Here is a 14,150-nt window from a genome sequence, read left to right as displayed (position 1 = left end):
GCAGAGGGATGGGATTGAGGAGAGAAGCAGCTGCTGGAGGGTGCATTTCTTTGTTTCTCTGGAAAGTTAGAGATTCTGATAGAACAGCCCAGACTTTCAGAGCAAAACTTCTCCGCCCCGAGATTTGTGCCTGTAAATCCATAGTGTTATTTTTAGCATGTTTGATAATCATTATAATCTTTAAAATAAACAGCTTCGCTCTGAAACATCAGCTCTTGTTGAGGCTGGCAGCAATAAACAAATGTAAGTCCAGATTGTAGCTTTAAGTTCAGTTTTCAGCTTCTGTCAAACTATTTGTGTCATAACCAGCTATGATACATTGGCAAATACTGAAAGAAAATCAGCTGTTGCCTGGGAAACTGTTTTTAGCGTATTTAATACATCAGGCGGCTAAGGATGTTCTAAATGCAGCAAAAGACAGAGATGGAGAAAATGAATGATGGATGATGAGCAGAGAAGCAATGAAGAAACAGATGCACAAAGCTAAGCAGGAAGTTTTTTCCTCCCATTAGGCAGTGATAATATTTCCTCCAGGACGAGGGGATGAAGACAAGTGATGGATGGTGATGCAGCAGGATTATAAGGGAAAAAAGCAATTGAATTCCACTCCACATGCATACACTATAAACTCCCAAAGGCATGAATCCCCTGCATAACTGACATCGCTGTTATCCTCCCACCTTTCTGCAATCTGTTTTCATCCTCAGCTCTACATATGCAAAGAATAAACATCTAAGCGAAATCCTGACATTAAATGGCTGTCAGTTACCCTGCAGTAAACAGGGGTGTTTGTGTTTGCAGGAATGTGGACACACTTATAGTAGACGTGTTTCCAGTGTTGGACACTCCAGCCAAACAGCTGATCTGGCAGTTCATCTACCAGCTACTGACCTACGATGAACAGGAGCGCTGCCAGGGCAAACTGTCACGCTTCCTGGGTTTCAAGAGCAGTGGTGAGTCAGAACGCACAATATAGAGATTATAGACGCAGAGAGTAAAGCGAAACATGACGCTGAATGCGCATACGTGTGCGTCTTGCAGCGGTGTTAGAGCCTGACGTCGGTCCGGAGCACCACCGGCGGAGCAGCTCCATGCGCGTGACGGGGACGTCGTACCGCGGCATCGTCCGAGAGAGGAGCTCTGACGACTGCATCATCGGGACTCACCTGGGAATGGGTACGCTGCACATAACGAGGATGTGTCCTTCCAGTGAGACATCCCTGATGTATGAGGTTTTATTGGTCTGTAGGGCAAAATTATTATCATCTATCTCCAGGGGGTTGGTTGGGTTTGTAGCAAAGATTCAACAGCTTTTCAGATTCTTTCTCCTCCTCTACTAAGTGAACTGAGGCCTGACACATCACCACTGAGCCTCAGCCTATTTGACTATATCCCAACCTAAAATAACAGCATTTATGAATCATGATTTTTGGTTTGTTTCATCCTAAGGTAAGACTTTACTGATTCCAGGGCTCACATGTCACAGACAAAGGTGTATGAAAACAGAGAGAAAGACATTGTACAACGCAGAGCAGGAAGTGTTCGCTTAGTTATGTGAGATGAGCAGCTTAAATAAAACAAAATTAGTCTGGCTTTGTTTTATTAAGTCACTGGTCACATATTAGAATAGCTTTTGTTATGAAAGCTACTCTGTTTATTGAAATCTCTTCCTCATTATTAATTCAGTATTATTGCATCCTTTTTGGGTTGAAGTAAGTAACATCGAGGCAGAGACAGTAAGAGAGTAACACTTAGCCTTTCTTCAGCAGTTACTGCACTGTTAGTATTCCCTCGAGCAAGGCATCAGGCCCCCACTGGCTCTGGCTGAACTGCTCAGAGCTCAGTAATAGGAGCTCTGTTTGCACTGGTCAGCTCCCAGGTGGGACTCTGGTGTGTGTGTGGTGTGTGTGTGTGTAATTGTTACAACAGCAGGATGTTGCTGAAAAACATGTGTTCTCAACAAATCATCTGTGGGATACTTGAAGACTAAAAGACAAAAAACTGTCATCATCAGTTCATACATTAGCTCCACGTCTCGGCTGCCTTTGCTTTCGATAAGCTCCCCAGACTCTTAATTCAACAGCACATGTTTATTTCCATCTGTTTTAGGCTTCAGGTATTTCATTCATGGTTTCCCCTTGTTTTCCATTACCGCTGCTAACTCCTGCACCAGGAGCTCCAGCTTTTGCCTCGTGCCGTCCTGCTCTGCTTCAACCTCTCTCCTCTCTGTCGGCTGGAGGTGGATGGATGGATGGAGGAGGAGGAGGAGGCTTTTATTCCATGTGTCACTGTTCATGCTTTATTGTGCTTTAGGAATTCATGTCGATGAATCTGGGAGCCCGGAGGAGAGGCAGTCAGGAGATGGAACCTCCTTCCCCGAGTCCCCTGACCTCAGTCATGTAGGTATAACCGCAGCTACTCAGCAACTGGCATAACGGATGCTAGTTATGTTATCTGTGCTCTCTGGTCTCACATTATTTGAAGGTCTGCTCATGATAACTGACAACTCAATGTGTGATATTAAATTTGATTTCAAGCTGCAGTTGACCCAAAACACTTAAGAGCAGCAGACCTTCAAAGCTAATGTACTGCAGCGATTAAGTGCTAACCAGCTCATGCCTCCATTCATAGATGACAGGTGTGTACACGGAGCTGGAGAACGTGTACGCAGGGAAGAGTGTGTCTCCACTGCAGGGTGGCTCCTCAGCAGAGCCCGAGAGGCCGGGACAGACTGAGGCCTTCGGGCGCTCTCTCTCCCCCCTCACTCTCCCCCCTCTCACAGGTACTCTGGGGCTGACACACGCGCCTCAAACACTCACCCACACTCACAAACAAACACACAACATGCTGTCAGACACACGCTTTCATCACCATGTGCCATCAAGGTCCAAGATTTTGCACAATTAGAAACGTTAAATCAGATGAAGTATAACCTGCATGATTCTGGACCTCAGAGGTACATGACTGATGCCATGTTCATGTCATGTTTACTGCAAACACAAGCTGTTATATTTGAAAAGAACATTCATGTGAATGGTATTTAATAACACAATGGTGGAGGCAAGAAAATTAGCAGCTTTTATCAATCATGATGTGAACATGGCATGAGAAACACTGACTTTTTGAATGTGTTTGAGACAGAACTCATTCAAATCCTTCAATCTACATGTGCATATAAGGCTGCACTTTATCTTTTCGTTGCCATGGTTCCCTCTCAGAAGAAATTATCCCCAAGGCGACAACACGACCAAGAATGTCACAGATTATTTCTAGAAGGAATAAGTAGCATAATTTTTTGTATAAGCCAAGTCATGGCAGAAACATGTGGTATGAGTGTCAGACTGTTGATGCCAGCAGCAGCCATCTTTGATTTCCTTCTTCACAGGTAACCGTAAATCCGGCCTGTCCCTGTCCTGGAAGGAGCCTCTCCCCACTCCCGTGTATGAGATCCACCACCAGAGCAGCGTGGACTCCAACCCTTACGTCAGCCTGGAGAGCCCCCCCGCCTCCCCGCAGCACTCGGACAGCGGGCCTAACACACTGAACCGTCGCAAGAAGCTGTTCACCTTCTCCCGCCCGCCCCGCAGCCGGGACACCGACAAGTTCCTGGACGCTCTGAGCGAGCAGCTCGGCCACCGGGTCACTCTGGTGGATGACTTCGTACCCGGGGAGAACGACTATGAGGAGGTGAGGACGGCCTGCCCCTGGTCGACCATCTCATCAGCTTTATTTTTACATACACATGCAGTAAAGGACATTAAATATAAATATAAATTTAAATCTGCTACATGTGTAAATACAAATAAATAATTTGTAAATTACATGTGATACCTCAGTATAATTACTGTAAACATTGGAGATTGTGAATAAGATGATTGGCAGGCTCTGTCTCATGCTATAAAACGTTTTTCTGCCACAAACTTTGTAATTCTATAATATTATTTTGGCCAAAGAACAATTGTTCATCACTTTCCTGTACTGTGAGAGTCGTACTCCAGCTCTGCCCAGCTTTAAAAGCAACTAGAGACTGTACTGGTCTCATCTGTTCATGGTAATTATACTAACGTCTCACAGTCACTGTGATACTACTTTATTAATGCTAAAAGTTATATATAGCATCATTAACAGACAGTCTTGTTTGTGCTTTTGCTCATCAAAAACTGAGCAAATTCACATGTAATTAAAGTAAGTACGTTGTAGTGCATAATTGCATGTTTACATTAGAGCAACTCTAACTCTAATGTACGCTACAATGAACACTTGTGTCACATGAACAGATATATCAAGGTGATTATCATGGTTACAGAAGAAGATATGTGCCTGTAAGTAAAACATGATACTCAGTTATAGAGTCTAATTATATCTGAATAGAAATCTAATAATAATCCAATAAGACGCTGGCTGAAGTCTGATGACTGTGTTTTGCTGTGTTGTGCCTTTGTCAGGATGGTTTTGTGTTTGTTTTTGGGGATGGGGAGGGCAGCATATTGTATATAATTCACTGAGTTAAAACTTAATTATTACATTGTAGTTTTTGCCCTCAGTACATAGATGGGCTTTTGAGAGTTGTTGCTATCTAAGTGCATGTGTTTTAAAAATGTTGTAGATCAGCAGCTTTATAATTTCTTTTTTTTCTTTTTGGTTGCTTTTATGGCTTCTCTGCTCCATAAGGATTTAGTAGTTAATATAGCATCTGCAATTGAAACATTTAGTTGACAGTTGTTCATTGGGCTGTAGTTGCAACAGTGGAGTAAGTTTCTGTCCTGAAGCCAGCAAATAGTCAGAGCCTAACTGAGCCTAAGAATGACCATCACCTCAGAATCACATGTTCGAGTCTGTGGAGGTCTGATGATGCTCCTCTCCTCCGACAGATGAGTTTCCAGGAGGACCAGGAGCTGGGCTTCATTCCCCGGCAGCTCAGCAGCGGCAGCAGTGAGGATCACAGTAGCAGCGATGAGGCCTCCTCTCCCTCCTACTCCTCTGAGTCTGAACCAATCCCACCTCCTCCCACCCAGAGCCCTCCTCCTCCCCCGCCCTTCCAGTCACTGATACCCCCTCCTGTCCAGTTTACTGACCCACTCCCGCCCGTCCGTTTCTCCCCCGAGCACATCCCCCGCAGCCGGATGCCCTTCCAGCCGCACCACCCCATCATCCCTCCGCCTCCACCCCCTCCGAGGACCCTCCTGTCCAGCCGCTCTCCTCTACACAAAGTGCTCCCCACCAGAGAGGAGGCAGAGAAAACTCACCAGCGCTTCCAGACCACCTCCAGCCGCCTCTCGCACGGCCAGACCACCACCCTGGGCCCCTCCACCCTGCGCTCCTCCCAGCCGTCCCGCCCCAGCTACCTCCCACGCCAGCTCAGCCAGCCCCAGCCCATCCGCCAGGTGTCCCCGCAGCCCTCCCCTCAGGTGCTGAGACCGAGCCAGCTCGTCCTCCAGAGGCACCACCAGCTCCACCACCAACACAGCTACCAGGGCCCGCTGCCGCCGTCCCTCCAGGATCACAGCCCCTCCCAGTGTAAGAGCCAAGGCCCCCCGGGCTCCTCGCTGCTCTCCCAGCCTCCAGCGACTCACTCCACCCTCCCCAGTCACACAAAGACTTATGAAACCACACGACAGGACCACCAGTCACAGCAGGTAACCTGGCTTTACAGACAGCTGTCAGGAATTAGACTTATGATGCCTTCTGTGCATTCATCCAGTTGACATGATAGTATACATCATACACACCTCTGCAGAATAAATAAACTTTACGTTTATTTTGCTGACAATACTTTAAAATTAGCGATGCAGTAGTTTTACTGTGTTGTACTGGTTGTTTTAGTGAGGTAAAGGATCTTAATGCTTCTTCCACCACTGGTGACACATGAGAGATGTTCATAAAAACTGATGACACAGGGTGGTGCAGTGCATCAGTGCCACTGCAATGAGCACCTAGCAACAGAAATGTCACAGAGAAAAAGAAGCAGAGTTGGAACCATGCAGAGATTTGTTGCGGTTTTTGAAATTGTTCAGTACTGTCACATACAGAGAGAATTTCTTGAGTTCATTCACTCTCTGTTCCTGTGACTCATTTCAAGAGGACATAATAAAAGCAACCAACATGTCTTTTTTTAAAGGGTTTGTGCTACAAAAACAAAGTAAATCTAAAGCGAGCATCAGTGTGTGTGTTACAGTACATTTGGTTGTCTTAGGTCCAAGCCTAATTGGACATTCATTTTGTTTGCAGCGAGTATATAAAGAACTCTTTCGCCTGGCATCCCCTGAGGTTCTGGCATGTAGTTTGGAAATGATTCAAACAGCAGAGTTTGTATAAAATGTTCCAGTCCTGCTTAGTGACAACATTAGTTATGAACTATATGTGTACAATATCACAATTTAAATATATCTTATAGGTTAAAATAAGTATTTTTCTTCTCTCAAAGGCTCCACCACCTCCGCCTCCACCCCTGCCCCCACCCTGCGATCCACCTCCGCTGCCCAAACCAGGCCAGCACGCCTCAGACACCAACCACATGAGTGTGAAGAGGCTGCGATGGGAGCAGGTGGAGAACTCTGAGGGAACCATTTGGGGTCAGGTGAGTGGTGAGCACTTATACTCACATTACCATGACTCTGTTTGAAAATCAAATATCTTAAACACAGTAAACATTAACCTTACTTGCAAATCTTCCCACTTTGGCTGTGAGTTTTCTCACTCCTCCTACATCGCTCTTCCCGTATTTGGAAAGACCTACTAATCTACCCTGTTGTGTCTCTGATGAGTCATGGTGGCATCAAAGCAAAAGTCTTGTTTTTGTAAACAGAACTCATGCTGGGTCTTCTCTGCTCATATTAGACTTTCAGCTTCGTCTTTACAACCCTGGCAGACATGAATAAAGTCTGATGTCTGCATATAAAAAGATTTTCAGGCAGCCACTTCTAGGTTACAAAAGCTTGACTGAGTCTTTGGAGAGTACAGAATGTGTCCTTGTCTATGTTTAGCTCGGAGAGGATTCAGACTATGACAAGCTCACTGACATGGTGAAGTACTTGGACCTTGATCTGCACTTTGGGACCCAGCGCAGATCCAGTAAGTTTTTCTGCAGCCTTTATCACACTGCATCATCATCACTGCATGTCATACTCATGGTTAATGTCATTTACTACTAATATTCCATCATTTTATTTATCAGAGGTCAAGTTTAGAGTAAAAGTGAATCTATATGTTTATCTATTGACATCATATGTTTTGTTTATGCCTTCACAGTTATGATGTTCTCCATAACCTGCTTTGGAGCTGCTCCATTCACCTGTTCATCATATCCATTCTCCATAAGGCACCATACCCCCCTTCTTCTGTTCTGAGTTCAGTAATAACACAGCTCTGCCTCACCTGTATTTATCACAGATATTCTACAAGGAGCATTCTGGCCTCTAGCGATTCAGATGGCAGAGCTGTGTTATTAACCCATCAACCTGCCTCATGCAGCCTGTGTGTGTGTGTGTGTGTGTGTGTGTGTGTGTGTGTGTGTGTGTGTGTTTGTGTGTTGACCCCCGGTGCCTGGAGAACACATCCTTACACTGTTGTTAAAATTATCAGTCTCTCCTCCAGAGCCAGCTTTTCTTCCTGAGAACTTTAAAAAGAAAGACGTGGTGGAGATTCTGTCTCATAAGAAAGCCTACAACGCCTGTGAGTACCACACACATACACACACACACACACACACACACACACACAGCTGAGGGTCACACACACCAGAAAGATCGAGGCTATAGCTCCTGCTACAGTATCTGATGATTGCTGTGCTTTTAATGACTTGCTAAATTCTAACCTTTAAGCACAATTTTCTGATCTTACATATAAAGCACAAACTGCTGAGGGACAATTTTTAAGATTAACACAACTGTGAGCGACACTTTTTTTGGATACAGTCTGAATGTATGTCGCTCATTTTACCCCAGACTTTATTCATAATCAAAACCAGACATCCACTGAATCACTGGTACAGTATATAAAAATAAAATGCACGAGTAATGTATTTTAGCTTCTAACATGTGTGGACAAGGTATTTGATCCACCTTTAAAAAAAAATAATAATAATAATAACAAGTTCACTTATCCAAAGACAGATAGCACAAGAGAAATTAGTCTCTGTTCATTGGAGAAAAAGCAAATAGAGCAAAACAAAAAAAATCTCCCACAAACTCCTACACGCTGTCAGCACTTATGGTGAATTTATTAAATAGCTTTGTTTTGGTCAAGGGTCTTTGAAATGGCTGTTGAAGGTTTTTAACTAAAAACAGAGCTATTTAATAAACCCATCAAAAGTGTTGATAGTGTGCAGGAGTGGATTTTTATTGTTTTGAAAACAAACTAATATCTGGATAAAGAAATTTAAAAAAGAGATGTGTTACAGTTGGACAAGGGAAAAGTTCATTTTCTTTCTATACGTTTCGGAAAGAAAATAGTAGATAGTAATAGTAGAAAATATGAATAATTATAAATCACGTGGGTAATGAAGGGATTTGCTTGAAACAGACATAAATCTATCACGTCCTCTCTCCTCCTCCTCCTCCTCCTCCTCCTCCTCCTCTCCCCTGCAGCCATCCTCATCGCCCATCTGAAGCTCTCCCCCGCCGAGCTGCGTCAGGTCCTGATGAACATGACCACCAACAGGCTGGAGCCAGCTCACATCAAGCAGCTGCTGCTCTACGCCCCCGACGATGACGAGGTCAAACAGTACGAGCAGTTTGACCAGGACCCGGCCAAACTGAGCGAGCCCGACCAGTTCATTTTCCAGGTACACACACACACAAAATTAAAAAGAGAGTTTTAAAAGCACTAGAACGATGTATGTAAATGAAAGTGGATTTGTATGTTTCAGATGCTGATGGTGCCTGAGTATAAGACTCGTCTGCGGAGCCTCCACTTCAAGACGACGCTGCAGGAGAGGACGGAGGAGATGAAGATTGCGTACGATTACATCTACAAAGCTTCAGTGGAGCTGAAGAGCAGCAAGAAACTGGCCAAAATCCTGGAGGTACACGTGCAGAGCAGAGAGAATGAATGTAAAGCCGTCAGTCTATATGTTAACAGTGGTTATTAAGTGCTTTTCTCGCCCACAGTTTGTTCTTGCCATGGGTAATTACCTGAACAATGGGCAGCCAAAGAGCAACAGGACAACCAGTTTTAAGATCAACTTTCTAACTGAGGTACAGCGTGGTCACCTGTGCTTTCACCTCGTTGTTTATCTCAATTTTGGGTTTTAGTCTCTGGATGGCTGTGCCTCATTCTTTCCCTTTATGTCTTGCAGCTAAGCACAACCAAAACAGTAGACGGGAAATCCACCTTTCTCCACATTCTGGCCAAGTCTCTGTGCCAACACTTCCCTGAGCTGCTCAACTTTTCCAGAGACCTTACAACAGTGCCTCTGGCAGCCAAGGGTACGATGATGTTACAGCAGCAGAGCTCTCCAACTCTGCTTTCCTTCCTGAAAACCATTTAGTAGCTGAATGTAGTTGTTCCATTGTGTGAATGCTAATTTCTATACGGCACACATTGTGCTGGATGTCACTGCAGGGCTGGCAGACTTTACTAAAAACCCCTAAATTCATGCAGATTTATGCCTTGTTTGCTCTAATTGCTGTTTTATATTACTTTTTTAGGTTAACACAAGATAATAGTTTGCATATTTTAATTTGACATTTTAAAACTGTTGGGTATAACTGCAGGCAGTCAGTTGTGGGCAGATGTCAGCACATCTAAGAGTTATTACACTGTGTAATTGTGTGAAGGAGCTGCTGCTGCTTTGGTAACTTTACACCTCATTTGTCCTCCTGGTGTGTTCCAGTGAACCAGAGGGCCATCACAGCAGAGCTGAGCGACCTTCACACCACCATCCAGGACATCAGGACGGCCTGTCTGAAGATCCCACCCACCTCTGAGGACCACTTTGCTTCTGTCATGAGCGTACGTGACTATATTACAATCATAAAACATACCGATATTTGTGGGTAATTTTGTGAAAGCTATATTCTTTTCATGGAAGCTACTATTTCCCTACATTATGTGTCGTTAAAGGAACAGTTCGACAGTTTGGGAAGTATGCCTATCTGCTTTCTTGCCAAAAGTTAGATAGGGAGATTGAAACCATTCGTAAATATGAAGCTGGAGTTCGCAACCCGTTAGCTTAGCTTAGCATAAAGACTGGAAACAAGGGGAAACGGCTAGCTTGGCTCAAAATCTAATTTGTTTAATTGGAACAACAGTCATGTAAAAACAACAGTAGTCCAGCCGTATGACCAGCAGATAAGTTATTTTTAGTTTCTCCATAGCCACAGAAGACATTTAGCTGTTTTCACAAGCTGATTTTCACTCCTCATGACGAGTACCATTGAAAGTATGAGATGTTGTACCCACAGAGTTTTCTGGAGAACAGCCACCCTGCGGTCCAGTCCCTGGAGTCTCTGCAAACCCGAGCGATGGAAGAATTTTCCAAGGTGGCCTCCTACTTCGGAGAGGACAGCAAGTCCACCAGCACAGAGGCCTTCTTCGGCATCTTTGCAGAGTTCATGTCCAAGTTTGAGGTCAGTTGCTGTGCTGCTCTCTTCATCTATGCAGTCAGAACTAGCTAGGGCTGAATTTGACATGTTCCTGACAGTGAGCAGCTCATATTTTGATATATGCAGCAGGTGTTTGGCAGTTTCAAACCTCCAAAACAATTAGGTATTCAGTTAGTGCTCTCACACACACTGACAGCCTGCAGCTAGAAAGTGATTATGCAGCAAAATGCCGCTGTCTGTGGAATAACCAAATGTGCTCTAAAGCTGAAAATAATATGGTAAAATGAGTATAAATCAGATGAGATTATGGGTTTTGTCTTGCAGAGGGCTCTCAGTGAGACCCAGACTCCAGAAAACCCCAGAAGCCCCAGACTGTCTTCCCCTCTGGCCTGGTAGAAGCAAGAAATGCAGGCAGATGTCGGGCCAAACCGTCAAGGCCGGACGGCTCCATTTCCACTCTGCTCTCCACAACCAAAGTGCCAAGATCACACACAGAGACACTCAAACCAATGGGAACAGAGACCACGTCATCTATAGCAAAAGGAAAGGGACAAAAAAAGGAAATATACTGTACCTATCTGTAGATAATTATATCGAGTGCCCCGTGTGCAGCAGTGCTGTTGTTTCAGGTGCTGGGCAGAGCAGGAACATTCAGGTGTCCACAGGTCAACAGGAACTCTCCACACAATGAAGACTCAACTAGTCTTTGCATTACCTACATCTCTTTTTAATACACATTACATATTAGATTCATTTCAGAAACCACCCATGTACATTTGATTGCTTCACCTCATCTGCATTAAAATGAGATGTAAGCAATGGAAACAACTGGTCCTGGATATTTACAGATTACTTGCTATGTTTATTATATGACTATACAAAGTTTATATTTTCTATCAGATCATATTTGAAAATTGTAAAAAAAATAAATAAGCGTAGATGTAGACTGAGACAGTTAACTGGAATCAAAATGATTCACAAGTGTAGTGTGTTGAGCGTGTACAGAGCCACGTTGGACGGCTCAGTGTTTGATCAGACAGTTCGTACAGTGGTGCATTCACTGCCTCCCATACAGCAGGATTTAATTTAAAGATTTAAAAATAGTACATATTGGAGTTTTGATAACAGATGTGGTCATTTTCATCTAATTTACTGTGACTTTAAAGGGCATCTTTCGCAAGAATGTTAATTTTCTTCCTCATTCACCCCCCGAGCTCTTCTTCACTTTTGTCCTTGCTGATGAAGATCACGACCATTTCTATGGAGGCAAAACAAGGCCATAAAGATTAACCACTACTGAATTCTTAATGCTGAAATTGAAATTAAATCAATCAAATTCAACTGTTATATAAATATGAGGAACTAGAAACCTGAATCTGAATTTGTCAACCTCGAAAAGAAAAAGTTTAAAAACTGCAAAAATCTTTAATTTTCAAGAGGAGGAGAGAGTTCAAACTAAATTAATTATCTTTTGATTGTAATATTTCAATTATTCAAAATTCTGTGGTATTTAAACTTAATATGTATTCAGTAGTGATTACATTTCACATGTTAAGCTGCTTCTTAAATGATTTTGGCCTTGCTTGGCTTCCATAATTATCAGCACAGTGTGCTTTTAAGTGACAATGAGCCAGGTCTACAGCAAAAAAATAACATTAGCCACCTAGCTGCTAGTAAATGAGGGGGTGGTTGTAGTTAACTTTTGCTTTACACATGATCAAGGATGTTTATTGACGACATTACATTTTTGCTTGACTGGCTAAAACATTTTTAAACCACATCCCATCATCCAGTTGGACTTAGTCCTGATCTGAAATCCATCCAATCAGGTCAGTTTTCAGCAAACAAACTGTGAAGCTTTTAAACAGTTGGAGCTCTTTGCTATCAGCCATTCAGCATCAGTATTACGATTGTTCTTCCTTAATCAGACCCAGATCGTTCAGTAAACACCCTCATTTATTTTAAAAACCATCATTCACAACACTTGAATGATATTGCACCTTTTATAGTGAGGTAACACTGACTACATCAGCACATGGTGAAATCTGGCTCATAAATCATCTGTTTGATAGAATGTGTGGGTGGGATAGTAAATCTTTTTCAACAATTAGTGTCCTTTATTGTCAGTACAGAAAGATAAAAGCCTGTACTTTTGGCAGAGAGGACCGCTAATAGTTCTGCACTTTGTTGAGTATTGCTTGAGTGCTGTGTTTGCAGCCTTGCTTAGTCGAGTGGGCAGCTGCTGAATGAATGAACGTCAAACGTGTGGGGGTAAAAAAAAACTGTAAATGGTTATTTCCTGCTTCTCTGGTTGTCATGGTGACTTCATGACTCATCTACGGTACAGTGCACCTGTAGCTGTGTTGTATTTATGTGGATGAACTATTGTTGAGACTGTAAATTTACTGTTTTTGCTATGCACTGCTCGTCATTCTCATTTTGAATCGTATGCTTGTGTGTCCTATTTTCTTTTTTGAGCGTGTCATCAGGAGGTTACTATTTCATCTCTTCTTTATGCACAGCTTTAGTCAGGCTCACGAGGCGACTGCCATCTCGTAAAAATGCAATCCTAGCTGCTACTAGTGTAGTAACCGTGTTTCTTGTCCCAATCAATTGCATGTTGGTGCAGTTAATGTATTAAGATGTGCAGCTGGTAGCATTTACCCTCCCTGGATATTTAGGTTTAAAATGAAATACATTTCTGTAAGTCTAGTTAGGTTTATTCATTGGTTGCCTACAAGTTCCCTTTTATAACTGTTTTATATGTTTTCATGGGAAGTTGCTCATGTTTTGTGATTGTTTTACCTTCATGTTTGGTTCAGTGCTTTCAAATGAAGAATATGTTTTTGATCTATAAAAATATCATGCTTGAAAGTAAAAACTGCCTGACTTATCTGTGCCTCCTGATGAAAAAAATCTGATTCCTATAGAAATTTCCTGTATGTACAGTATCTGGTTTTTGTTATTGAATTACAGTGATATTAACTAATGTCTTTTTTTTTCTTCACAGTGTCCACCTGATTCACTACCCTGCGATCATCTAAATATTCTTTTTCAGTTTTCAGTCAGACCAGAATGTTGTTTACCACCAGCTAAAATGCAAAGAGTAACACTGCCAGCCTTCAAAAACCTTCAGTTGAACTGTTTTCAGATATATCTACAGCGTTTTTTAAATAGCTTTTACACATCTAATTAGTGACAGTTCATTCAATATGTTTTGATTAGTCTTTTCTGTGAACACTTCATGCAAATGAAGTTCCATTAGCTTTTTCTTACAAACATGAATCCAGCTTAATTCACATTTAAAGGTGCTATGTGTAAGTTTTTGCTATGTCTACATAGCCAACGCTTGCATTAACACTTGCAGCACCAGTGTTAACTCTCGTTTTGCCTCAAATTCTATCACTTACTTTCTACTACTGCAGTTAGCATGCTAACCAGCTAGCCCAGGCCCTTTTTCTAACACCACTTTGTGATTGTCATTCACTGTAACGTCCAGTCTGCTCTCAGTCCAACGTATCCTAACCTCGTCTTGTAAATTAATGTTTATCTTGCATCATTTCCTCTAGACTGTTGAGTAAACAGCTGTTAATGCTAATGTTAAAA

General features: G+C 42.8%; 1 protein-coding gene across 3 annotated transcripts in view; it reads left to right on the top strand.

The window, feature by feature from the left end:
• Positions 1-13,553, top strand: part of grid2ipb (glutamate receptor, ionotropic, delta 2 (Grid2) interacting protein, b) — a 35,299-nt gene extending 21,746 nt beyond the window's left edge. For 2 of the 3 annotated variants that reach the window (XM_018687793.2, XM_018687795.2), the window contains 16 exons: positions 802-953; positions 1,042-1,176; positions 2,314-2,399; positions 2,632-2,782; positions 3,386-3,687; positions 4,872-5,636; positions 6,425-6,577; positions 6,984-7,071; positions 7,582-7,671; positions 8,586-8,782; positions 8,867-9,022; positions 9,108-9,194; positions 9,296-9,425; positions 9,833-9,951; positions 10,404-10,568; positions 10,869-13,553. In XM_018687793.2, coding sequence (XP_018543309.1) covers positions 802-953; positions 1,042-1,176; positions 2,314-2,399; positions 2,632-2,782; positions 3,386-3,687; positions 4,872-5,636; positions 6,425-6,577; positions 6,984-7,071; positions 7,582-7,671; positions 8,586-8,782; positions 8,867-9,022; positions 9,108-9,194; positions 9,296-9,425; positions 9,833-9,951; positions 10,404-10,568; positions 10,869-10,940 — 2,848 coding nt within the window. In that variant the 3' untranslated portion in view covers positions 10,941-13,553. The remainder of the gene's footprint in view (positions 1-801; positions 954-1,041; positions 1,177-2,313; positions 2,400-2,631; positions 2,783-3,385; positions 3,688-4,871; positions 5,637-6,424; positions 6,578-6,983; positions 7,072-7,581; positions 7,672-8,585; positions 8,783-8,866; positions 9,023-9,107; positions 9,195-9,295; positions 9,426-9,832; positions 9,952-10,403; positions 10,569-10,868) is intronic. The other variant, XM_018687796.2, reaches the window with a different exon arrangement.
• The last annotated feature ends 597 nt before the right edge of the window (positions 13,554-14,150 follow it).

The sequence above is a fragment of the Lates calcarifer genome, linkage group LG23 (genome assembly GCF_001640805.2).
Source record: "Lates calcarifer isolate ASB-BC8 linkage group LG23, TLL_Latcal_v3, whole genome shotgun sequence".
Lineage (NCBI taxonomy): Eukaryota > Metazoa > Chordata > Actinopteri > Centropomidae > Lates > Lates calcarifer.
Note: the sequence above shows the minus strand (reverse complement) of the source record. Positions and strands in the feature narration are given on the sequence as shown.